Genomic DNA, 25287 nt, shown 5'->3' with positions numbered 1-25287 from the left:
GTCCTCAAACCGCCATCCTCCTGTTTCAGCTTCTCAAAATGCTAGGATTATAAGTGTGTGCCATCATGCCACCATGGTACTTGGGGTGGAACCCAGAGACTTTCTACCTCCAGGCTATACTCCCAGACCTATTTTCCTTTGGAAACAGAATCTTTTTTTTTTTTTTTTTTTTTTTTTTGATGGTACTGGGGTTCTTGGAAGCCCTTCTACCTCTGGGCTACACTCCCAGACCTATTTTAGTATATTTGAAACAGGGTCTCTTACACCAGCGTGGCTGGCTTCGAACCTGCGCAATCCTCCTGTCTCCGCCTCCCAAGCGCGGGGACTACCAGCGTGCGCCACCATGCCCGGCAGGAAACAGAGTCTTACCTAGTTGCTGAGAGCCTCACTAAGTAGCTGAGGCTGGCTTCAAACCTGTGCAATCCTCCTGTCTCAGCCTCCCAAGCGCAGGGATTACAAGCCTGTGCCACCATGCCCAGTTTGAATATTTATTTATTTATTTATTTATTTGGTGGTACTGGGATTCCTGGAAACCCTTCTACCTCCAGGCTACACTCCCAGACCTATTTTATATTTTTATTTGGAAACAGGGTCTCTTAAGCCAGCGAGGCTGGCTACAAACCTGTGCGATCCTCCTGTCTCCGCCTCCCAAGTGCGGGGATTACAAGCGTGCGCCACCACGCCGGCTATTTTTATTTTTGAAACAGGGTCTCACGAGATTGCAGAGGGCCTCCTAAGTCTTCCTGTCTCTGCCACCCATGTACTAGGATTATAGCCTGCTCCACTGTGCCTGGCTTGGGCCACCTGTGAGGCCTCTGTGGGAAGAGGGGGCTGTTCTGGTGTTTCTAGAGCCTCTGCTTAGTCTGAATGGGTGGAGTAGGAGCGCAGACTGCGCCCTGTCCCGGGACCCTGAGTGAGTCTGGAGACGTGGCGGAGCTCCTGGCATGGGGCGGGTAGAGGCCAGCATGCTGCTCAGCACCCTCCAAGGCCCACGCCTGTGTCAGAGGACGGTCTGGCCTGGTACCCACATTGGTCAGCTAAGGGGACACCTTAGTCTTGTATCCCAGCACCCCCACAACTGCTGTGCCCCTTCCCCAGCCTGGGTGCCAGGGAGGGGCCTGCTGGGGCCGGTGGGCACAGCATGCCGGTGGGGAGAGGCCGGGGACTCATGCTGGTGGTTGGTGTGCGCTACCCCAAGCCCTCGTGGCTTCCCTGCCTACTCTGGGGTTTCCAGACGGGAGGCGCAGGGGCCCCCAGAGTGGAGCCCCACAGGAAGACACCTTGACCCCTCTGTGGTGCGGCCTTGCCTTGGTGTCCATTCTGCTTGGTGGGCTCAGCTGGTGCGGGCTGCGTGTGTTAACATTCTTCTCCTCCCTCTTCTTCCCAGCCCGGCCACATCGATGTCACCTGGCCCAGGGCGGCAGTGAGGCAGGCGGGGTGTGCTGTGCTCATTCTTGGGGCCATCGGTGTGCTTGCTGTGATGTGCTTTGCAGGGGAAAGTGGGGTCCTAACTGGAAGTGAGAGGCAGCCACCTTGGTGCCTGGCACCTTCCCTGCCTTGCCTTGGTACCAGGGTGAGACCTGGGAGCACTGACCTGGTCAGCGTGCGCCCTCTGGGAAGTAGATGTGGGCCCGTATGCTGGGTGGTCCCGTGGGCACCCCAAGGTTCTCCAGAAGCAGCCGTCAGGATGGAGCTCCCATCCAGGAGGGCTGCAGGGCACAGCCGAGCTTCTTGGGAAACTGCCCTCCTGCCTCCCCTCCCACTTGGCTGGGACTGGGGTGGGGGTCTGGGCACTCCCACCCGGGCCTCAGCGTCCTCTCTAATAGTGGGAGCTGCCTTGGTGCCCACCGAGGGCCTTGCCAGGGGTCTGTTTGAATCAATACCCGTGGGACTACAGGGGACTAGGTGGCAGGTTTGGGGGCCGCAGCGCAGTGCGGCCAGGCTTTGCAGCTGGCACCCAGAGGTGCAGGGGAACTGGGCCATCCATAGGCGGTTACTAACCTGGATTTTTTTTTTTTTTTCCACTTTGGTCCTGGGGATTGAACCCAGAGGCATTCTCCCTTCACGCTACACTCCCAGCCTGATTTATTGCTCATTTGGAAGCAGGTCTTGCTAGGTTGCTGAGTCTCTCTACTTGCTGAGGCTGTCCTTGAAACTGTGATCCTCCTGTCTCAGCCTCCCAAGTGCTGGGATTACAGGTGTGTCTACCACAGACTACTAATCCAGGTTTTGAGGGATATAGATACTGGGAATTGAACCCAGGATTATTCTGTCTTCGAGCTCCACCCCCAGCCCTATTTTTTATTCGTTATTTTGAAAAAGGGTCCCCTGAGTTGCAAAGGGCCTCATTAAGTATCTGATGCTGTCCTCAAACTGCAGTCCTCCTGTCTCAGCCTCCCGAATGCTGGGATGACAAGCTTGTGCCACCATGCCCGGCCCTCCAGACCTTTTTTAGTTTGAAACAGGATCTCACTAAGATGCTGCGGGTCTCAAGTTGTTGAGGCTGGCCTCAGACCTGTGATCCTCCTGTCTCAGCTTCCCAAGTACTGGGATTATAGGCATGTGCCACAGGGCGCAGCTCTGATCTGGGTTTTGAGGGTGAATAGGAGTTGCCTGGCGGCTGGAAGTATGACTGCAGATACACTACGCGGGGTCCTGGTAGGGAGGCAGAGCAGAGGGGCCTGGGGTGGCCTGTGTGGTTCTGAGTGCGTGCTTGGGGCTCCCGCACCTTTGGGAGGGTGTGCTTCGGGGCTCCCAGCAGTGCTCCCCATTGAGGTCTGTTCACCGCTTGTCCTCTAGTACAGTCTGGAGGTGCTGCTGGGGCCCTTCTAGTCTGCTCCGAAGTGGGGAGCGCGTGCTGAGGATGCAGCTTCGGAGCCTGGGTGTTTCCCTTGGGCTGTGCTGCGCCCCCTCTCCTGGCGTCTCCTCACCACAGGCCACAGCTCTGTCACCGGGTGTTCCTGGTTTACGCTCCCAGGTCACTGCAGACTCTGGGCCCCACGCCCGGCTCAGGGTGTGGAGCTGCTGGCTGGGGGCCGTAGGTGGTGGAGGGTGCACTCGGGGCTCTGGCACCGGGCTTCTCCTAGGGCGCCTCCTAGCACTGGACCAATCAGCGTGTCCCTTTGTCCTGGCAGACAGATGGCCCAATGCAGCTGACGGTCACAGGCCGCTTGGGCGCATGGCGGGGGCTGCCAGGGGCACGGCTGGTGGTACAGGAGGATCCCGAGGGCTGCCTGGAGGAAGTGGACTTCAGGGGGTGGATGAGACGTGAGGGAGGGAGCCGCACTGCAAAGGCCCTGAGCTTCCCTGCCCATGACCTTGCTGCCTGGCATCTTGCCGTGAGCGCCGTGGTGGTCCTTCAGGCCTTAGTCATGGGCAGTGCTGCCCACTGGGCGTGGGGGCAGCCCAGCAGGCCGAGGTGAATGAGCTCTCGGGGCTGTCCTCCGGTGTCTGTCTGTGCCTCAGAGCTGAGCTAGCTGTCCCCGGAGCTCCGGCTGGGCAGTGTTTTCTGTGTTTTGGCTGTGTGGCTCCACATGCCAGAAGCCCTGGTGTGGCGCCTTGGAGCAGAGGGCCGGGCTCCGAAGGTGGAGGGCTCTTGCTGATTCCCTCAGGGTGGGCTCCCAGGAGGCCTGCGCGGTGACCTGCCACCCTCCCATGGTCCACTGTGCGCAGTGCAGAGGGCATGGAGAAGCCTGGATGCCCAGGAGTAGGGCCTCAGGATATCCTGCGTCAGGGTGTCTGGGCGGCCTGGAAGAAAGTATGACAGCTTGCTGTGGGGACCTTGGACCGTGCTGCTGGAACCCCCTTCCTGGGAAAGACCAGGGCAACGGGTGCACTCGTACCAGCCGTGCCTCCGGGCTGTCCTCCACCTCGGACCCGTGCGCCATGCAGGAGGCTTCCCCTGTCCACCCGGCGACTCTCCATGTCTGGCCAGGCTCTGGGGCGGGCCCTAGCTGCTTCCTCTTTGGGATCAGGATGCTGAGACCATCCCTTAGGCGGGGGAGCTTGCTCAGAGCCCGGAGTTGGTGGGATTGTGCACAATCACTGGGCCTTGGGGAGAGATGTGGGTTGGGGCAGTGGACATCCTGAGGACTCACTGGGCCTCCAAGTTAGCGGAGACAGGCCGGGTGCCAGGGTGGGCAGCTCTCCAAGCTTCCCCTCTAGGCCCGCTTTGCTTCTCTGCCAATGGGCTGCCTGTGGTGGAGCAGTGACGGAGTGCATGGCGCGAGCCGGGGTTCGAGGAGGCCTGTGTGCTCCAGCTTCTTGTCATTCAGGGTGTTCTGGCAATTCCAAGTGCAAGGGAGCATGCGCCAGGTCTCCTGCTCACTGGGGACCCCGGGTCCCAGTTGAGGGCGATGGCAGGTCAGTGGGGGAGGGATGAGGGCCCCTGGAAGTAACGCTTACAGGTGTGCTTGCAGGTGTCCAGCCTGACCTGGAGCCCTGCTGCCGGACGCCTCTGAGGAGCTGGTCACCAGGGACCGAGGTCAGGCCTGGGTCGGGGAGGGCTCCAGCTGGGGGCTGGAGCTCCGGCAGAGAGAGCTGGCTCTCCTGGTGCGCAGGGAAGGCTCTGTCCTGGCTCTTGGGAGCACTTAGAGGCTTCCTAGCCACCCTGGCAAGTGCCAGGTCCTTTTTCTGAGAGAAAGCAAATTAATCTTGTTTACCAAACTTGTCCGCCAAGATGAGTTCTCAGCACCTCTCTCCCCTTCGGGCCCTTCCCACCTTCGCTTTCTGCTTTTTATAACCCAGGGCATTCGACTTCGGAGCTATACCCGAGCCCTATTTTATTTATTTTCAAGCCTCTTGCTTAGTTGCAGAGGCAGTTTTGAACCTGTGATCCTCCCATTTCAGCTTTGCGAGCACTGAGGTTACTGGCAGGCAGGCCCCACTGGGCCTGGTGGCATCTTTCTGCTTAAATTTTATCTTGAGGTGCCTCGGAATGAAACCCAGGGACCTGTGCTAAGCAAGCCCTGTACGCTAGGCCAGGGTCCTCCTTTAGCTGTATCTCCCACCCCACACAGGCGAGCTCCCAGGGACACTGGGCAGCATAAAAATATTTTCCAGGCCAGGAAACCTGCCTCTAAGGTAGGGTGGGGCAGTGGGCCGCTTTGGGGCTTTGGGGCATGGACGGCACCTTCTGCTTCAGGGCTGGGTTCCTGTCCCCATGGCATGGCCCCTGTGCTGTGCCAAGCTACAGGTTGTCTGACCCAGCACCTGGTGGTTGTGCTCAGCCTGTAGACCTGTCTAGGCCAGGATAATACCTTGTATTCATGTGGGGAAATGGGCCGTGGGAGTGAAGCCCAAAGGGATTGTGGGTGTGACTCCCTGGCTGGTGGTTTCTTTACCTCTGGTGCAGTGTTTCTGGAGCCTCCAGTGGCTTAGGCTCAGGTGGGTACTGTGTTTGGGCAGAGCAGCTGGCTAGGAGCTCAGGTTCTGAGCTGCTAGTGTCCGTGCTCACAGGGAGCTCGCCTGTGTGGGGTGGGAGGTACAGCTCAAGGAGGACCCTGGCCTAGGGTACAGGGCTTGCTTAGCACAGGCCCCTGGGTTTCATCCCAAGGCACCTCAAGATAAAATTTAAGCAGGAAGATGCCACCAGGCCCTTAAAAACCAGTGCTGCCAAGTGCAGTGGCACACACCCGTGATCCTGGAACTGAGAGGCTGAGACAGGATTACAGGTTCAAGGCCAGCCTCAGCAACTTAGTGTGACCTTGTCTTAAAATATAAAGAGCTTAGTACACCCTTGTAATCCCAGCACTCTGGAGGCTGAGATAGCGAGGATCCCATTTGAGGACACCCTCGGGTATGTAGGTCCTTCCAACTCAGTGAGAACTTGTTTCAAAAAATAAAAAGACTAAAAATAGGGTTGGGGGGTATAGCTCGGAGGTACAATGCCCTTGGGTTCCATCCCCAGTACAGTAAAAAATAATAAAAGTAAAATAAAAAGATCAGCGGGGCATGTTGGTGCATGCTTGTAATCCCAGCATTTGGGAAGCTGAGACAGGAGGATCCTGGTTCCAGGACAACATCAGCTATTAGGCTCCTTGCAACTCAGAACCAGTTTAAAAAATAAAATAATAAAAAATAGGGCTGGGGTGTAGCTCAGAAGTAGAATGACCCTGGGTTCCAGCCCCATAACCCCCCCCCCAAAAAAAATCCAGGTGTGGTGGGATAGGCTTGTAATCCCAGTACCTGGGAGGCTGAGACAGGTGGATTGCAGATTTATAGCCAGCCTCATCTTAGCGAGGCCCTCCGTAACTTAGTAAGACCCTGTTTCAAAATAAAATAGGTCTGGGGGTGAGCTGAGTGTGGTGGCGCACGCTCGTAATCCCAGTGCTTGGGAGGCTGAGACAGAAGGATCACATAGGTTCAAAGTCAGCCTCAGCTACTTAGGCTTTCAGCAATTTAGTGAGACCTTGTTTCCAAATAAAATATAAAATAGGTTTGGGAGTATAGCCCAGAGGTAGAAAAGCCCCTGGATTCCACCCCCAGAACCACACACACACACAAATAGGTTTGGGGGTATATTTTAGGGGTAGAATGCCCTTGGGTTCAAGCCCCAGGACCACAAAAATAAAGGACTGGGGGTATAGCTCAGAGGTATACCCCCCAACCCTTTTTATTTTGAAAGAGTCTGGGTAAATTGCTGAGGCTGGGCCTGAACCTGCAGTCCTGTCTCAGCTTCCCAAATGCTGGGATTACAAGGGTGTGCCCTCAGGCCCGGCCATGTCAGGCTTATTCATAGTAAAGTAAAAAGGGGGTAATCATCACACAGTGTTCAAGTCTATTTCTGGCAGACTTTAGTCAGACGAGGAGCCAAAGCACATTCTATTAATTACAATTTAAATTCACATTCACATAGTTCAGATCGGTTCAAGTCCAATTTGAAAGTCCGGTCTGAAGCAGAAGGTTCTGGTTGCTGGCAGTCGTCTGGTTGTCCCTGCCGTCCTGCCCCAGGCGAGCCACTGCCCCGGGCGAGCCACTCGTGGGTCTCCAGAGGGCGCGGTCAGAGGCGGGCTCATGTCTGCCCTGACACAGCAGCCTGGTGCCGGCGACCCGCAGTCAGCACTCGGGCTTATCTTGCGGGGTGACTGGGCTCACAGCGGTCCGCTCGTGGCCCTTGACAGTCACTTGCCTTGGTTGCATTTCGCAGGCTTCAGATCCTTGAAGTAGAATTTTTCTGTGCAGTCATAGATTGCTCACCTCTCTTCAGATCATTAATGGATTGCAAGAGTTACTTTTTTCCAACTGGTCACTTATAATCATAGTTTGTAACTATCCTGTAGTATTCTGCCCCACAATATTTGTTTACAACTTTGCTGTAATATGCCTGGGTGTGGTGGTGCACACTTGTAATCCCAGCATCTGGGAAGATGAGGCAGGATGGTGGCTTTTGCCGACAACGTAAGATACTTTTTTTTTTTTTTTGGTGGTACTGGGGTTTCTGGAAACCCTTCTACCTCTGGGCTACACTCCCAGACCTATTTTTTTATATTTTTATTTGGAAACAGGGTGTCCTAAAACAGCGAGCCTGGCTTCGAACCTGCGTAATCCTCCTGTCTCTGCTTCCCAGGCGCAGGGATTACAGGCGTGTACCACCACGCCCGGCTTACTTCTTTTGTTTTGCTTTTGTTTTTTGTTTTATTTTTATTTTTTTTCAGTACTGGGGATGGAACCCAGGGGAATTCCACCTTAGAGCTACACCCCTAGCGCTATTTTTATTTGGAAATGATCTCTTAAGCCAGAGAGGCTGGCTTCAAATCTGCGCAATCCTGTCTCCGCCTCCCAAGCTGGGGAATACAAGCCTGCACCACCACGCCCGGCTTTATCCTTTATTTGGAAACGGCCTCACTGAGCAGCTGAAGTTGGTGATGAACCGTGATCCTCTTGTCTCAGCCTCCCAAGTACTGAGACTACAACCTTGGGCCACCACCACCCCTGGCCAGCTTCAGCTGCTTAGTGGGACCCTTTGCAACTCAGTGAGACCCTGTTTCCAAATAAAGAATCAAAAATAGGCTGAGGATGTAGTTTGAAGGTAGAATGCCTCTGGGTTTCATCCCCACTTGTGAAGAAAAACCAACAGAACACTGTTATCTGGGCAGTGGCCCACACCTGTAATCCCAGTGCTTAGGAGCCTGAGGCAGAAGGATCATAGCCTCAGCTATTTAGGCTCTCCACAATTTAGCAAGACCCTGTTTCAAGATAAAGAATAAAAAAAAGGACTAGGGGTTTAGTTCAGAGTAGAATGCCCCTGGGCTCAATCCTCAGAGACACAATACACAAAAACTGTCACTTATAACAGAAACACACCAGCTCAGCCAGGTGTGGTGTTGGTGGCACACACTTGTAACCCCAGTACTTGAGAGGCTGGGACAGGAGGATCACAGATTCTCGTTCAGCCTCGGCAATTTACTGAGATGAAGAATAAAATAGGGAGCTGGGCGTGGTGGCGCATGCTTGTAATCCCACCATTCGGGAGGCCGAGACCTGAGGATCGCGGTTAGAGGACAGCCTCAGCTACTTGTGAGACCCTGTTTCAAAATAAATACAAAATTGGGCAGGGGATGTAGCTTGGAGGTCGAATGCCCCTGGGTTCCATCCCCAGTCTGGCAAGAAACATAACAAAAGTTCTTTTCCTACTCTTGTGCAAGTCCTGGAGGGGTCTCCAGTGCTGCTTGTCAGAACGCCCCAGGGCACCTCTTGGCTGTCCATCCGTGTGGTCCCCTATGGCCGCGGCTGCAGGCCCTCCCCTGAGCGTGGCAGTGGGCCAGGGCGTGGTGACCGAAGTAGTCTCTGGCTTCCATCCTCAGCACAGAGGGGAAAAGCATACTTGATGGCGCTCAGAAAGCATGCACACTCAGATGCAGGCAGGTCGGCACAGGGTGTCTCCCCACGGGCTGAGCGGTGCCTGGTTCATCCCCTTTGCCATGGGGTTTCAAGGCCAGTCTTCTTTATCAGCATTGCATTAGAGTAAGATACAATTGTATCTGCTGCCCCAGGGGCTGCCCTGCAGGCCACTGGCTGGCCTGTGACATCCAGTTGGTTTAGGTTCCTGGTGATGCTTTCAAAGGGAGTGAGCTCCCTTGATCCTAGCCTCTCCCTGCCTCTGTGCTCTCCCTGCCTCTGTGCTCACCCTTCTGCCTTGGTGGCCCTACATTTAGGGTTTCAGGTTCTCAATTTCTTTTGTATGGTACTGAGTGTAACACATACAAAGGTTGGTATTCTACCTCCAAGCTACACCCCCAGTCTAATTTTTTATTTCGAAACAAGGTCTTATGAGGTTGCTGCAGCTGGCCTTAAATGAGAGACCCTCTTGCCTCTGCCTCCCAAGTACTGGGATTACAGGCGTGCATCGCACCTGGCTAGAACGCTGGGTTTTTGTCATGCAAGTTGCACATGTGTATTCTCTTCTGCCTCTGGACTTTGGGAATCCTTCCCATAAGTTTTCATTTTTAGGGTATTAGAGTTCTCTGGATGCTGTAAATAGTCATCACAAAATTGTGTCTTAAACACGTCACGGACTTACCCTCGTGCAGTTCTGGAGGGCAGAGATCCTAAACTCCCATGTGTGGGCAGGGCTGCTCCCTCCAGAGGCTGCAGGGAGAGCCGCCTCTTCCAGCTCCCTTTCTCCATCTTCACAGCCAGCAGCCCAGCATCTGCTAGTCTCTCGCTTCTCCCATGTTCATGGTATTTTATTTTTTATTTTTTTTATTTTTGGTAGTACTGGGGGTTGAACCTAGGGGCTTTCTACCTTTGGGCTACACTCCCAGACCTATATTTTATTTGGAAACAGGTTCTCACTAAGTTGCTGAGAGCCTCACTAAGTAGCTGAGGCTGGTTTCAAAACTGCGCGATCCTCCTGTCTCAGCCTCCCAAGCGCGGGGACTACAAGTGTGCACCACCATGCCCGGTGTTCGTGGTATTTTAGACACCATACATTGTTTGAACATATTTTCTTTTTTACGCTAATGGTATTTCAAAGATATTTTTTCCTTAAAAGCCTTGTGTGGAAAACAAAAGTCTTGTGCAGATGTAACGAGATGGTAGTTGAGTGGATACCCTCTGTCTGCCCAGTTGTGCATAGCAGACACACTAACTGGCTTCTTTCTTGCTGGGCCAGTGAATTCTGCTGTAAGCAGGAGAGCCTGTAGGAACCAGGTGTGGTGGCGCTACCTGCAGGCTGTTCAGGAGCTGAGGTGGAGTCATTGCTTGAACCCAACTGGACATAGCAGTGCCCAGGGTAACTGCTGGCTGGGTGGGGCCACGCTGGGTGGGGCCACGCTGCCTCTCGGGTGGCCCAGCCTTGAACTGTGTGGGTTTCAAACCCACCCCCTCCCAGGTAGTTCCTGTCTGTCACGTCTGCTTCATTGCACTGTTTATTCATCATGTGAGTTTGTGAGCCTTGCCAGGAGGTCCTGGAACCCTGCCCCTTCCTCCCTCCTCTCTGACAGCCAGGGGCCCAGTGGGGACCGCTTGCCACCCTCTACACTGGGCATGGTCGACATCTGCTGGGGCCTGGCTCACCCGCTCTTCTCTCCTTTTCCCTCAGGCCTTGGCTATGACCCGTACAACCCTGAGCTGCCCAAGCCCCCAGCGCAGAGGGAGAATGGTGCCCTGGGTCGGGGGGACGAGCCCCGCTCGGACATCCTGGAGCTGGAGCTGGTCAACCAGGCCATCGAGGCGGTGCGCAGCGAGGTGGAGCAGGAGCAGCGTCGCTACCAGGAGCTCCTGGAGACGGCCCGTGAGTGCGGCTCGGCTGGACATGGTGCTGGCGGGGCCTCTGCCCTGGCTCCCTGTGGCCCTGACACCAGCCCCACCACTGGACTGGATGAGGACACCTTCCCACTGGCCTTCAACTATACCCCTGGTAGCCACAGCCTGCGAACCTCCGACACCAGCTACCAGCCCACACCGCTGGCCGCTGTGGCAGAGCCAGGCAGCAAATACTCACTGACATCTCTGGACAGGGCTCAGGGCAAGGTGGGAGGGGGTGGCGGTGCCCTGGAGTATGTGCCCAAGGCCGTGAGCCAGTCCCGGCGGTACGGCCGCCCCGCGCCCAGCGCCAAGTACGTTGTGGACAACTCGAAGCCATCAACAGACCTGGAGTACGACCCGCTCTCCAACTACTCCGCAAGGCACCTCAGCAGGGCCAGCACCAGGGCCGAGAGAGCCACCAAGCGCTCCCGAGGCTCCCGGGGCAGCGAGCCCTACACGCCTGTTCTCAAGAAGCCCTGTGACCCCTTTGGCAGCTGTGATGCCAGGTTCTCAGACTCCGAAGACGATACCACCACTGCGCCAGGGAACGGGCCTGCCACAGCTGGTAGCCCCAAGGCCGCCACAGCTGGTCCCCCCAAGGCTGTGGCCAGCCCTGAGTGCGAAGCCCCCAGGAAGCCGGCCTCCAAGGAGGGCCTGGAGCCCGAGGAGGGCGGCCTGCGGGAGACCAAGGAGATGGCTGTGCAGTACGACGTGGGGGACCTCGGGCCGCCTACAAACGGCCTGGACAGGGTGGCCTCAGCCAAGCCCAGCTCCCCAGCCAGGGCCTCGCAGGATCGGGGTGGCCCCAAGGAAGGCAAACCCAAGAAGAAGAAAAGTGGGACCCCACCAGTCCTCAGCCACAAAGACAGTGCCCGAAAGAAGGACAAGACAAAGGACAAGATGAAGGACAAGACCCGGGGGCGGTCTGAGGAGAAGCCCCCTGCCGACAAGAAGAGCCCACAGGCCGGTGGCAGCCCCCGGGGTAAGGCTGAGCGGCCGGAAGGGACCAAGAAAAAGCCATCCATAGCCACCCCGGTGGCCAGCTCAGGGAAAGGGAGGCCTGACCGCCCAGGGCCGCGACCAGGCCCCACCAGTTTGGGTTCCTGGCCCCAGGACTCTCGTCCTGGAGCTCACCAGCTACCAGACGGCAGGAGCCGTGGGAAGACGGCGTCAGGGAGGCTGGTGGAGCGCAAGGCCCGCTCGCTGGATGAGAGCACCTCCCAGGATGCCCCCAAGCTCAAGAAGCGGGCCTTGAGCCACGCTGACCTCTTTGGGGACGAGAGTGAGGATGAGGATGCGGGGCCCGAGGCGCCTCGGGGCTGGCCACCCACCCTCCCCAGCCTCAGCTCGGACTCGGACTCGGACTCGGACTCCAGCCTGGGCCTCCCCCAGACGCAGCCGCCCAAAAGGCTGAAGGCGGCTCCGCCCCCCTCCCCCGCACCGGCCTTGTCCTCTTCTGAGGCCGGGGAGGACGCGGAGGAGGATGTGGACTACTCGGCCCTGGAGAAGGAGGTTGACTTTGACTCGGACCCCATGGAGGAGTGTCTGCGGATTTTCAACGAGTCCACCAGCGTGAAGACGGAGGATAAGGGCCGGCTGGCCCGGCAGGTGAGGGGCGCCGGGGAGTCGCGGCTGGCGGCTGGGCTCCTGGTTGGGCCAGCCTGGGGTCTGGTCCCGGCCCCAGTGAGGGCCCTGCTCCGTCCTGCAGCTGTTTCCAGATGACGTGCACCTCAGCGACGGAGGAAGCTGCCTCTTCAGCGTCGGCCTCTTAACTCGTTTAAAATTCAGGAACCCTCGGTGGCTGCCTGCTGCCCCCCTGCACCCCATCCAGAAAGAGGACATTCGCTAACAGCCCGCCCAGCCGGGTTCCGCGGCAGCGTTCGGACTGACCGTTCAGAGTGACCAGCAAAGGGGTATCGGGCCTCACCCGCCCCTCCTGTCCCGCCTGCCAGCTCCTTTCTGCACTCTGCCCCGTCTTTTCTCCCTCCTCTCCTTTCCCTCAACCCAGTCTCCCCCTCTCCCTCCACCTCCCCGCCCTTCGCATCTTTGTCTTCTATTTTATCTTCTCCTTCCCTCGAGCCCTCCCTTCCGAGATTAGGGATCCCTGCTCTGGCCGCTCTGGCCGCCCTGACCCTTCTGGGCCTCCTCCTCCAGTGTCCCCCACATCAGCCACCAGAGGGAGCTCTCCCTCAACAAAGCCCTCTAGATGGTGGTCTGCAGTGGCCACCTGGTGTCAGCTGCCTGGCGGGGTTGACGGAACGCACTGCTCCGTGGGCCTGCAGGGCGGTCAGGCCAGGGGCTGGTGCTGAGTGTTGGGTCCTCTGCCAGACCCGCACAACACCCGCCAGCCCTACCTCTGGGGGCCTGGAAAGTCTCGTCCTTCACTTGGGGGGCTGAGGGGGCTTGCAGCCTCGGTGGGGCGGAGGGCGTGTGGTGTCAGGTCGTTGGGGCCTGTGTTGAGGAGAGGCTGTGTGTTTCAGCCCCCTAAGGATGAGAAGAGCGAGAAGGGGCATGCAGGCCTGACCACTCTCTTTCCGGGGCAGAAGAGGAGAATCTCGCATCTTTCCAAGCAAGGCACAGAGGTAGAGCCTCCGTTTCCTGTCCTGCGTCGAGGTTGGCGGCGGGAACCTGGGGTTGGAGGGTGCAGCCCCGTCTTCTCTCACTACTTGTAGAGCCCAGGTCCCCTGTGCCCTTGCCCATGGGTGCCTTTGGCAGACCTGCACCCAGCACTCCCCTTTCCTGGCAGAGACGTGTGCCCCGCCCACGTGCCGCCCCAGTGCTCCGGAGGTGGCGCAGAGCAGGAAGTACAGCGAATCCTGGCCCTGATGGGCTGTGTGATCTGGGGCAAGTTCCCCACCTCTCTGAGCCTTAGCTCTGCACCAGGCAGAGAACTGGTCAGACTCCTCCCTGGAGCTGAGGAGGGTCCTATCAGGAAGTTTGGGCTGAAGTTTGACTCTAATTGGATGACGGAGAGAGCTCTGCTCCACCTTGCCGCTATATAAGGGCTTGCGCAGGCTAGGTGCGCACCAGCAGGCAGCGCAGGCAGCACGGGGAAGGGCCATGGCTCTGTGCTGGTTCCTGCCAGGGCTTTCAGAAGCTTGGGTTGCTGTGAAGATGACCCCTCTTCTCCTGGAGCCCCCGCTGCCTTGCTGGCCGCCTCCCTGGAGCCCCCTGCCCTGGGTACTCCAGATGCGCAGCCAGATTCCAGAACATATCTTCACTCAGACGGAGCCCCCGAGGAGGGGCCCAGCGGCCCCAGCCCGACCCCCGACTGCCCAGGAGGTGTGCTACCGGCGGGCCCAGCAGGCGCAGAGGGCGTCCGCCAGCTGGTTGCAGGCTGCCCCACAGCCAGCCGAGAAGCCCCCCTCGGTCCACATCTCAGCCCCTGGAGAGAAGAGGAGGATCGCCCACGTCCCCAACCCCCGCGTGGCTGCCGGTGAGTCCTGCAGGCCTCTGTGGGAGAGCTGGGGGAGGCGGTGTCTTGGGAATGTTTCATTTTGGATACAGGAGGAGGCAGGCTCCAAGGTCACCGGCCTGGTCTCCCCCTGCCACATGATGACCTGGAGCATTGTTCTAGGCCCTCCATCTGTCTGTGAAGGGGGAATAGGAGCCTGCCCGCCTGGCCCTGTGCCTCAGTTTCTCCCCAGCCAGTCCCCCACCATGGCATGGGAGGCCGGGAGACCAGTGGAGACTGGCCTGAGGCGCCAGGGTGTTGCCATCCCCAGCCCAGGTGTGGCCTTGTGCATGGTAAGGACTGCATGAGTGGGCCTGGCCTTTCAGGGAAGCTGAGCTAGTGAGGCCGTGGTCAGGACGGGTCCTTGCTTAAAGACCACCTTAGACTGGGTGTGGCGGCACACGCCCATAATCCAGTCCTTGAGGGGCTGAGGCTTCAAGATCCCAGGTTCACGGCCAGTCTCAGCTACTGAGTGAGGCCCTCAGCAACTTAGTGAGATCCCTTTTCAAAGTAAAGGATAAAAAATAGAGCTGAGAAGCTGGGCGTGGTAGCACATGCTTGTAATCCCAGCATTTGGGAGGCTGAGACAGGAGGAATGTGGTTTGCAGACAGCCTCAGCTACTACTTAGGCCCTTTGCAACTCAGTGAGACCCTGTTTCAAAATAAAGAATATTAAAAAAAAATAGGGCTGAGCCGGGCGTGGTGGCGCACGCTTGTAATCCCCGCGCTTGGGAGGCTGAGACAGGAGGATCGCACGGGTTTGAAGCCAGCCTCAGCTACTCAGTGAGGTTTCCAGCAACTTAGTGAGACCCTGTTTCCAAATAAAGTATAAAATGGGTCTGGGAGTATAGCCCGGAAGTAGAAAGCCTCCAGGTTCCACACCCAGTACCACCAAAAAAAAAAAAAAAGAGGTAGAATGCCCTTGGATTCCATCCCCAGTTCTGCAAAAAAAACAAACTAGTCGGCCTGGCTTTCAGAGACCTGTGGATCTGCAAGTCTTAGGGGCCCTTGCAGATTTAGGCTTGCCGCAAGCCTGACATTTCTATTGCTGAGGACCTTCTTGACTTGCTCTGAGTCAGGCATGGTGGCACATGCCTGTGATCCCAGTACTTGGGGAGGCAAAAGCAGGAGGACCGCAGGTTTGAGGCTAGCCTCAGAGGCATCATGAGGCCCTCAGCAACTTAGTGAGACTGTATTTCAAAATAAAAGATAGAGCCGGGCTGGGTGACACACTCGTATAATCCCAGCATTTGGGAGGCCGAGACAGGAGGATCACTGTTTGCGGCCAGCCTCAGCTACTTACTGAGATCCTGTGCAACTCAGTGAGACCCTGTTTCCAAATAAAGAATAAAAACTAGGTCTGGGGGCATAGCTTGGAGGTAGAATGCCCCAGGGTTCCATCCCCAGTACCGCAAAAAATAAAAACAAATAAAATAAAAGCTAAAATAGGCCTGGGGATATAGCTCACAGGTAGAATGCTCCTGGGTTAATTCTCCAGTGCCACCAAAAAGAAAAAGCTCTAGGCCAGGCATGGTGGCACACGCGCCTATAATGCAGTACTGGGGAGGCTAAGATAGAAGGGTTGTAGGTTCAAGGGCAGCCTCAGCAATTTAGCAAAGACTTTCAAAATAAAAAGCAAAGCTGGGAGTGGTGGTTCACTCCTGCAGTCTCAGTACGGAGGCTGGGACAGGATCGCAGGTTTGAGGACAGCCTTAGCAAGACCCTGTTTCAAAACAGAAGGTAGAAAGTGGGTGTTGCTCAGACATAAACCACCCCTGGGCTCCATCCCCTGTAACAACCACACCCCCACCCAAAAAAAAGCTCTCTGGGTGGTTCAGGTCCATCTGTACCTTTTCTCAAGCCTGCATCTGCACTGGGTCTCAACTCAGTTGATGGCTGGGGGTCCTTCTGCCAGCCAGGCACTGTCAAGGCCAGCCAGGGGAAGTCTGGCATTCCCAGTGGCTGCCTGGAGCCCGCCGGGCTTGGCTGCACAGAGGTGCTACAGGTCTCTCTCCTGGCGAGAGGCCTGTGTACACCTGCTTCGCAGTTCATTTTCTGCCCAGGACCCCTTGATGGGCGACTGGCTGGCTTCCCACACAGGAGGGGCAGGGACCTGCTGTGAGGCCCACCAGGCGAGGAGAGGTCAGGGCAGTAATCCCACCCAGAGCCTGTCCCCGAAGCCTGTCACTCACCCTCAGCAGTGCCGCCCTGGGTTCAGAGCTTCTGAGCCCAAACTGAGGGCCCCCCACAGGGATCAACCTCACTTGGCTGGCCTCGGCTTCTGGTCTGTGACCTCATCAAAGGGCAGGCAGAACACCGGCCGTGTCAGCAGGCAGGTGGCTTGTCACAATGGCCAGGCCGGGGCGCCCCACACCTCTGCTCCTTTGCCCAGGAGCCAGGGCCTTCCCTCAGACGTCAATGCCTCAGAGTTGGGGGCCGGAACATGTGGCAGAGGCCCAGCACACCCCTTGCCACTCGCCAGACCACCCCGACGGCGACGTCGCCTGAGCCGGCCTCCGCAGCTGATTTGTGTTTCCCCGTCTCCATGGACTTACCAGAAAGCAGATAGAGCCTGATGTCATTCCACAGCCCGAGCTCCGCGCCCCGGCCGCTGCCCCTGCACTCAGAGATGCACGTCCTGCTGACGCTCAACGACCGAAGCTACCTGGTGCTCCGCAGCTCGGTGATGGGCATTCTCTCTTCCTGCACTCACGTCCCCTGTGCCCCGCCAGCCCCCACAGGTGCCAAGAGGACCCTCTCGGCCAGCAGCAGCCAGGCCTCCCATGGCCCCGAGCCCGGCAGCCAGCCGCTGAAGACTCGCACACTGTCGGGGATGGCGTCCAAGACTACCACCACCGTCACCCCCAAGCGCATCGCTCACAGTCCATCTCTACAGGTACTTGGCACCGGCCCGCTGCCCACGCTCCCTGGGCCGCCCGCCCGGCACCCCATCACTGGGTCCTCCAGCCTCACCTGGACCTCCCACCCGGTACCCCATCACTGGGTCCCCCACAGCTCCCTGGGCCTCCCGCCCGGCACCCCATCACCGGGTACCCCAGCCTCATCTGGGCCTCCCACTCTGGGCACCCCATCACCGGGTCCCCCACAGCTCCCTGGGCCTCCCGGCCGGCACCCCATCACCAGGCCCCCAGCCTCACCTGCTCACTGTCGCTTCGCTGCAGAGCATGCTCTGTTCTTGCCGCTTCTCTCTGGGGTGTTTTGTGCGTGTGTCTATGTTATTTTACTTGTGTGTGTGTGTTTTCAGTTAAATAGCCTCTCTTAGCTGGGCATGTTGGTGCATGCCTGTAATGTCAGTGTTTGGGAGTCTTAGGAGGATTGTGGGCTTGAGGACAGCCTTGGCAGGTAGTGAACTCACCAACCAAGGGAGACCCCCTTTCAAAGGTAAAGAGGGCTGGGAGGGCTAGCGTGGAGGTAGATCGGCCCTGGGCTCCATCCCCAGAGCTGTGCACACACTAAAGCAATAGCCTTTCTCCCTTTGGCATGTTGGGAGGAACCCAGAGCCTTCTGCATGCTTGATGAGTGCTCTGCCAACGAGCCACGTTCCAACCCTAGTGGATGGCTTTTGGAGTGGTTTTGGCTTACACAGACTGAGCTGACGGCAGCGAGCCCTGGTACCCTTCCAGCTGTTGCTCCCAGCCTGTGTGGGAGGGCAGGTGTTTCAGCTGGGGAGCCGTGTTGGCGCCACCTGCACACGCCGTGGCGTCCAGAGTTCACGGGCCTAGGCTGCACTGGGCCTGGTGTACTGACACCCTGCTGTGCCTCACCCTGCTGGTTCTCTGTTGTTCCAGAGTCTAAAGAAACCTGTTATTCCAAAAGAGTTTGGGGGCAAGGTCCCCACTGTCATCCGCCAACGCTATCTCAACCTGTTTATCGAGGAGTGCCTCAAGTTCTGCTCCTCCAACCAGGAGGCCATAGAGAAGGTGGGGCACCCAGTGCGGGACTGGGGCCACTGTTGAGCAGCGGGGCCCTGGCGGGTGCTCGGCATCTCCTTGGCTCTTGGCCAGGCATCTTCCCCAACACAGATTCCGGGCCCCTCATACATCCAGACCCAGTCACCTGGCTGCTTCGTCGAGACCCAGCTGCCTGTCAGGGCCCTGGGGCTGATTGCTGTGTCTTCCTAGGCGCTGAACGAGGAGAAGGTGGCCTACGACCGTAGCCCCAGCAAGAACATCTACCTGAATGTTGCTGTGAACACCCTCAAGAAGCTGAGGGGCCTGGTGCCCAGCACTGTGCCCAGCCTCAACAGTAAGTGGGGGGGCCTTGGGCTGCTTGGGGCTCAGGCCCCCCACCTCCATCCCAAAGTGGCAGGCCTGCCCGCAGGGGCTGCTGGGAGTTGAGGGTGGGGCTGCAGGGGCAGCACGGTGGCTGGGCTCAGGCCCTGGGCTGCTCTCTGGAGTAGAGCCGCCTGTCCTGGAACCGCCTCTTCTTGCCATTAGCGTCCTCCTCTGGCAGCGGGGCCTCCCAGCCGAGGCTGCCGCTAATGGAGCTGCTTGCAGCCTCTTCAAAGCGAGAGGCCGAGGCGCCCGGGCTGTGCTCTGTGCATTAAGCTCTGAGAGGAAGAAAGAGCCAGGGTTAAGACGTTTCATTATTGCCTCTCGAGAGGATGCATTAAGCAGTCAGTTGGCGGGTCCGTCTCACGCTCACCCCCACACCCCTCCTCCATTAGCCTCTCAGTGTGTGCTCGCGCTCCGAGGTGCCTGGGTGGCCTTTGAGGCAGGGCAGCCCTCAAAGCCATTAGATTACCTGTTCAATTAGTCCCAGCTTTCCCCCTTTTTAGGGAGGGAAAGCTCCCTGCGGGGGTGGGGTGGACTCCCAGGCAGCCCGAGGGCCTGCTGGTCCAGGGGGCTCCAGGCCTTCTGGGAGGCTGCCCCACGGCCCAGGGCCCTCCTGGTTCCTTTTTGTGTGTGTGGTACTGGGGATTAAACCCAGGGGCATTCTACCTCTGAGCTACACTCCCAGCTCTTTTTTTGTTTTGAAACAGTCTTAAGTTATTTTGAAACAGGGCCTCACAAAGTTGCTGAGGTTGACCACAAACCAGTGGTCCTCCTGTCTCAGCCTCCCAAGCACTGGGATTACATGGGTGTGCCACCACACCCAGCTCCCTCCTGGTTCTGGTTGAGACCCCAGGGGCAGTGGGGAGCCACCCCAGGCAGGGGGCTGGGGTGGGGAAAAGCCTGGGGACTGGCAGGGCTGAGACAGATGTCAGATTGACCCCTCTCCTCCCATCTCCTTTCCTTGCAGAAACCAGCAGTCGGAGGGTCGTGTCCCATGAAGTGGTGTTGGGGGGCAAGTTGGCCGCCAAGACCAGCTTCTCCCTCAGCCGCCCCAGCAGTCCCCGGGTGGAAGACCTGAAAGGTGAGCTGGCCCTGCCCCGCCGCCCTCCTGCGCCCGCCCGCCCGCCTGTAGTGGGCTGACCACTCAGCTGTCCGCAGGGACCGCCCTGTACAGCCGCCTCAGGGACTACCTGCTCACCCAGGAGCAGCTGCAGGAGAACGGCTACCCCTTCCCCCACCCCGAGCGGCCGGGTGGCGCCATCATCTTCACAGCAGAGGAGAAGAAGCCCAAGGACCGTGAGTCCCCTGCTGACTGCCCGAGCGGGAGGGCGTGCGGCCTGGGAGCAGCGGCCTCACCCTCGCCTTTCCCGCAGCCTCCTGCAGGATCTGCTGCCGCTGCGGCTCCGAGTACCTCGTGTCCTCCTCGGGCCGCTGCGTCCGGGACGAGGAGTGCTGCTACCACTGGGGGCGGCTCCGGAGGAACAGAGGTGGGCCGCTCTCGCCCCTCGGCTTTCTTTCTGCTTGTTCCTCTTCATTGCAAGAGTAATGCCCTCCTGCGGCCTTGTTCCCTTGCCAGCAGTCTGAAGGGCCTCGCCCACCCTCAGAGCGTGGAGGCTGCTGTCCGTGGGAACCAAGGGCTGTCCAGGGGGCGGGCTGGCTAGGGTCTTACCGCAAAGCCCTTTTTCCTTCGTGCCCACTCAACCCCTTGGCCGTTTTCCCCTCAGTGGCCGGGGGCTGGGAGACCCAGTACATGTGCTGCTCAGCAGCCATCGGCTCCGTCGGCTGTCAGGTGGCAAAGGTGAGTCCTGGCCCTGTATTCTCTTCTGCTGCTCCTGACCCCGGCGGGTCCAGGGCCAAGGGTTGCCGCCAGGCCTATGGCCCGACTAGCCCTTTCCAAGGCGTGGTAGGCCACGTTCCCATTCTGGGGAGCCCTGCCTCCTTTCTGGGTCCCATCCAGCCTAGGAAGCTTGCCATCTGGCATGGAACCACCAACTGGGTCTGGGGTCGGAGCCCGGACCCCAAGCCTCCTCCCTCTTCCCTCTGAGTGGATTAGAGGGAAGACAACCAGGCCTGCCCCAAGCTGCCCTAGCGCCAGCCTTCCCAGCCCTGTCCCTGAAGCCCCATCCCCGTCCCCATCCCCACCCCCCAGCAACATGTTCAGGATGGCCGGAAGGAAAACCTCGAGGGCTTCGTGCGGACCTTCGAGAAGGAGCTTCCGGAAGGTGCTCATGCGGGGATCTATGCGCTGGACTGCGAGATGGTGAGCGCGCCCAGTCACCTGTGCATGGCCCTTGCAGAGACCTCCCCAGAGGCCTTGTGGCCTCTGCCGCTGGCCGGAGGTGCGGAGCATTGGCTCAGAAAGGCCTCCCCAGAGCCAGGCGTGGTGGTGCAAGCTTGTAATCCCAGCATTTGGGAGGCTGAGACAGGAGGATCTTGGTTCAGGAACAGCCTCAGCTACTAATTAGTGAGGCCCTTTGCTACTCAGTGAAATTCTGTTTCAAAATAAAAGAATAAAAAATAGGGCTGGTGGTGTAGCTCGGAGGTTCCACCCCCAGTACTGAAAAAAAAAAAAAAAAAAAAAAAAAAAAAGCCTTCCCAGCAGCAGTTAGACAGGCACACACCTGCTTTTCCACAGCGGAGTCCCTGGGAGCTGGCTGGCAGCAGAGGGCGCCAGGGTTTCTCTTTGCTGTCTGGTGCCGGGCTCCCCGTGTGCCTGCGTCCGGCCAGGGCCTTCCCTGGGAGATGATCGTCCTGGCCCCTGGTCCTGGAGGGAGGAACTGGGTTCTGGGGACGCTGGGCCGTGTCTGAGGTCTGCCCCTCACCCTGTAGTCTTACACCACGTACGGCCTGGAGCTGACTCGCGTCACTGTGGTGGACACGGAGATGCAGGTGGTGTACGACACCTTCGTCAAGCCTGACAACGAGATCGTTGACTACAACACCAGGTGCGGCCCAGGCCCTGGCACCCACACCTGTGGCCGTCCTGCCCAGCCTGGCCTGATGCACGCCCTGCCTCCCACCCCACTAGGTTCTCGGGGGTGACAGAGGCCGACCTCGCAGACACGAGCATCACGCTGAGGGACGTCCAGGCCGTCCTGCTGAGCATGTTCAGCGCCGACACCATCCTCATAGGACACAGCCTGGAGAGTGACCTGCTGGCCTTGAAGGTACCCGTCCACATGTCCCTGGGCGGGCCTACGTCAGCGGCCTGGGCCTCACTGCCCACTCCCGCCCACCTCAGGTCATCCACAGCACCGTGGTGGACACATCTGTGCTCTTCCCCCACCGCCTGGGCCTCCCCTACAAGCGCTCCCTGCGGAACCTCATGGCCGACTACCTCAGACAGATCATCCAGGACAACGGTGAGTGGCCCAGCCTGCTCGGGCCCCGGCCTGGGCCTGGGCAGCCAGTGACCGTGTCTACTCCACAGTGGACGGGCACAGCTCCAGCGAGGATGCCAGCGCCTGCATGCACCTCGTGATCTGGAAGATCCGAGAAGACGCCAAGACCAAGCGATGACTCCTGCCCTCCCGCCCACCTGCCCGCCCGCCCGCCTCTCCTGCAGCCCCGGCCCGTCCTTAGCCCCAGGCCTCTTCCAAAACAGTGCAATAAATCTCGAGAGCTAACCCTGTGCGCCTCACCAAGAGCCGAACTGAGAAGCAGGACGAGCAGGCTTCATGAGAGTGCAGCGGAGACCACCCGGAACCCCACCCTCTCCCCTCCCAGGCCTGTCCTCCCGAAACTGCTGCACCAGGACAGGCCTCCCCGGCGCCTCAAGCCAGGCCGAGCCCTGCTGTGTGTCATGGTGGGCCCTGCCCTGGCCTTTTGTATGCGACATTGGGGGGCGGGGCGGGCTGGAGGATGGAGTTGTCTTTTTTTATCTTGTATTGTTATTTTTATTATTTTTAATTTAAACCTGTTGACTTGCACAGTTATCTTCCCCCAAGAAGGGTCAGAGCCCTGGTGTAGCCTTCCCTCCCTCCCGGGCCAGGGAGGGCGTGAGCAGACCCACGCCAGAGGGGAGTGGGGCGGCTTCACACCCACTAGCTGGGCTCCAGACAGCTCCGCCTGTCCTGGGCAGCTGGCTTCTGGAACCGTCCCCGGCCCACCTGGACTCCGTGGCCTGAGAACCAAGCCAGCCCCAGCCTCGCCTTCCAGCTGCCCAGGGCCAGACACGTCTCCCCTCCCCGGGCTCTGTACCCCTCCCTCACCCGAGCAGGGACAGAATAAATGTTTGTATGGATTTTAGATTTCCTGGTTTGTGGGTGGTGCTCTTGGTGCCTGGCAAGACCTCTGAACCCACCGTAGGGTCCACTATCTGAGCCAGAGTGGGGGTCTCACCTACACAAAGCCAGCTCCGGCTCCAGGTGGTCCCTTGGGCTCCCTGCTCTGGGGACCGCGTCCGGGGGCCCTGGAGGGTGGCCCCTGCAGCCTGCCTGCCTCCAGCTCACTCCCAGCATGGGAGATGAGGTTGGAGCTCCCCCCTCCGCTGCCTCCTTGCCCACTGTGGGGCTGTGTGGGTAGAGCCAGGGGAGTGACCACTGGCCACCTGTCTGAGGGAAGGCGGTTCTGGGCCTGCTGAGCACCTCTCTATCCCCTGTCGGGAAATGTCACAAATCGTGCTGGCACTGAGGGTAGCAGTAGGCCCAGAGGCAGTGAGGTTAGGCTCAGTCTTACACACTCAAGATCAGCTAGAGCCTCCTGGACCAGGGGACGGAGAGACCAGACTCAAATAAGCCTGCCTACAGGAGGCGCCCAGCTGTCCAGGCTTCTGAGGGCCGAGAGGGCCGGCTGGTGTGGAGGCCCCAGAGCTTGGTTGGCTTCCTTCCCAGGTTGGGACTTGGCGTCCCCAGTGCCTGAAGTTCATGTGGGGTCCTCAGTTGACTCAGGCCACTTCCACCCTGGGTGGCCGTTTTCGTGACCAAGTTGACTGGCCTTCTGTTAACAAGGCGTTTTCTAAATAAATGGTGCCGACTATTCACAGAAGCCCTGTTGTGCATGGTGTCTGCCTTCCCCTTGCCAGAGCACACCCACCACCTCAGGAGTGTGCACAGTTGGGGAGCCCCGGAGGCATGCGTCAAGCCAGCCAGTAGCCATGACAGCCCTTGTTAAGCTGGCCTGTGCCACTGCAGGCCTCAGGAGGTTGTACACTTCGTCTTCTGCTTGGGAAACTATCCCTTTGTGATTATCCCCTTTGGGGAGGGAGAACTAGTCCACCCAACAGACTCCTCAAGGTAACATTTGTCCAAACCCCTCATGGGGGGGTCTTTGTGTGCATGTGGGAGGTACTGGGGTTTGAACCAGGGGAGGGGAGTCTGCCTCTGAGCTATCCCTCCAGCCTTATTTTTTTTATTTTGAAACAGCGTCTCTAAGTAACTGCATGCTGGACTTAAGTCAGCCATCCTCCAGTCTCAGCCTCCCGAGTACTAGGATTACAGGTCTGTCAGCGGGCCCCACCACCCCCAGATCTGAACCTCCTACACAATTCTCCCAGGCCCTGCCCTGAGGCCTGCCCTGCTGCTGCAGCCTAGCCTTTACAAAAAAAATTTATTTATACCTCACTTTCTGGCCCTGTGTGAGGTGTCACTCCTACAAACCCCGCCTGGCCCCGCCTTCTTCCAGGCCCTGCCCTTGGCTCCGCCCACCACTTATACTGCAGTTTATTAGGCCCCGCCTTTTTTTTTTTTTTTTTTGGTGGTGGTACTGGGGATGGAACCCTTCTGCCCCCAGGCTACACTCCCAGACCTATTTTATATTTTTATTTGGAAACGGTCTCTTAAGCCAGCGAGGCTGGCTTTGAACCTGCGTGATCCTCCCGTCTCTGCCTCCCCAGCGCGGGTGCCACCTTGCCCCGCTGGCCCTGCCTTCTTAATGGCCCGGCCCGGATGCCCCTCCTCTACCTCATCAAGGTCCCGCCCCCACTCTGCCTCCACAAGGTTCGTCTAGGCCACGCCTCCTCCCTGGCTACTCCTTAGGCCACGCCCCATACATTCTGATAGGTTCACCCTATCTGAAGCTCGGCCTAGCCCCTCCTAACCCTTCTCAGGACCACAAATTCTGGCCCCGCCCCATCCAGAGGCCCCGCCTCCTTGACCCCGCCTCTCGGGAAGACCCCGCCCCCAAGCCCGCGCCGCCCGTTTCAGACCCGTTGGCACCCGGCTAACAGCTCCACCACGTCCCGCCGCCCTGGACGCTTGGCGGCTCGCCCTAGGCAGCCCGGCCCTGCCCGCCCTGGCCCGGGCAGGTGAGCAGCAGGTGCTCCCAGTGCTGGCGTCCCTGGGCGCCCTGCGCCTTCTCTGAGCTCCGCTGAGCTGAGAGCTCGGATCGCAGAGGAGAGGCTCGCTCCGTCGGGCCCAGGACCTGGTGCCCTAGAGCCTGGTGTCCACTAGATGGATTGCCTGGCCAGGGAGGCCCGGGGCTGTGCTCTGGGCACCCCAACCTGCATCACTGTGGCTGGAGGAATATTTGGGATTTGCGGCTAGCAGGGCTCTGGTTAGCTTAGCCGTGTGAGTAGAAACAAGCAAGCACTGTGCTTCTGACCCTAGATTAACTCAGAAGAGGGTCTGGCCACCTGAGTGTCCCTCCAGCCCCAGTCCAGCCTTATCGATTCTCCCCCACGCTCCCCTTCCCGCTGCCCAAGCCCTGCTTTATCTCAGCCATGTGCATGGCCGGGGCCTGGAGGACCAGAGCTGGCCCCGAGCCAGGCCCCGCCCCGCCAGGCCCTGGGGATACTGGTGACTCACACACGCTGTCTCCATCCCTGCGAGGCTCTGAGTTGAGCAGGTGACC

The 25287-nt window shown here is 58.7% G+C and overlaps 1 protein-coding gene across 1 annotated transcript in view; it reads left to right on the top strand.

Moving 5' to 3' along the window:
* REXO1 (RNA exonuclease 1 homolog) overlaps window positions 1-22017 on the top strand; it is a gene marked incomplete at both ends in the record, with an annotated part of 29291 nt that extends 7274 nt beyond the window's left edge. The window contains 15 exons of the mRNA XM_080712552.1: window positions 10544-12357; window positions 13230-13331; window positions 13975-14185; window positions 16936-17099; window positions 18013-18144; window positions 18346-18469; window positions 19466-19579; window positions 19657-19794; window positions 19872-19985; window positions 20223-20296; window positions 20648-20758; window positions 21328-21443; window positions 21527-21665; window positions 21740-21860; window positions 21929-22017. Of these exons, the coding sequence (XP_080568678.1) occupies window positions 10544-12357; window positions 13230-13331; window positions 13975-14185; window positions 16936-17099; window positions 18013-18144; window positions 18346-18469; window positions 19466-19579; window positions 19657-19794; window positions 19872-19985; window positions 20223-20296; window positions 20648-20758; window positions 21328-21443; window positions 21527-21665; window positions 21740-21860; window positions 21929-22017 (3563 nt within the window). The remainder of the gene's footprint in view (window positions 1-10543; window positions 12358-13229; window positions 13332-13974; window positions 14186-16935; window positions 17100-18012; window positions 18145-18345; window positions 18470-19465; window positions 19580-19656; window positions 19795-19871; window positions 19986-20222; window positions 20297-20647; window positions 20759-21327; window positions 21444-21526; window positions 21666-21739; window positions 21861-21928) is intronic.
* Window positions 22018-25287: the final 3270 nt, after the last annotated feature.

This window comes from Muscardinus avellanarius (genome assembly GCF_963383645.1).
Source record: "Muscardinus avellanarius genome assembly, chromosome: 16".
In the NCBI taxonomy this organism is placed as follows: Eukaryota; Metazoa; Chordata; class Mammalia; order Rodentia; family Gliridae; genus Muscardinus; species Muscardinus avellanarius.
This window is presented reverse-complemented; position numbering and strand designations above follow the sequence as displayed.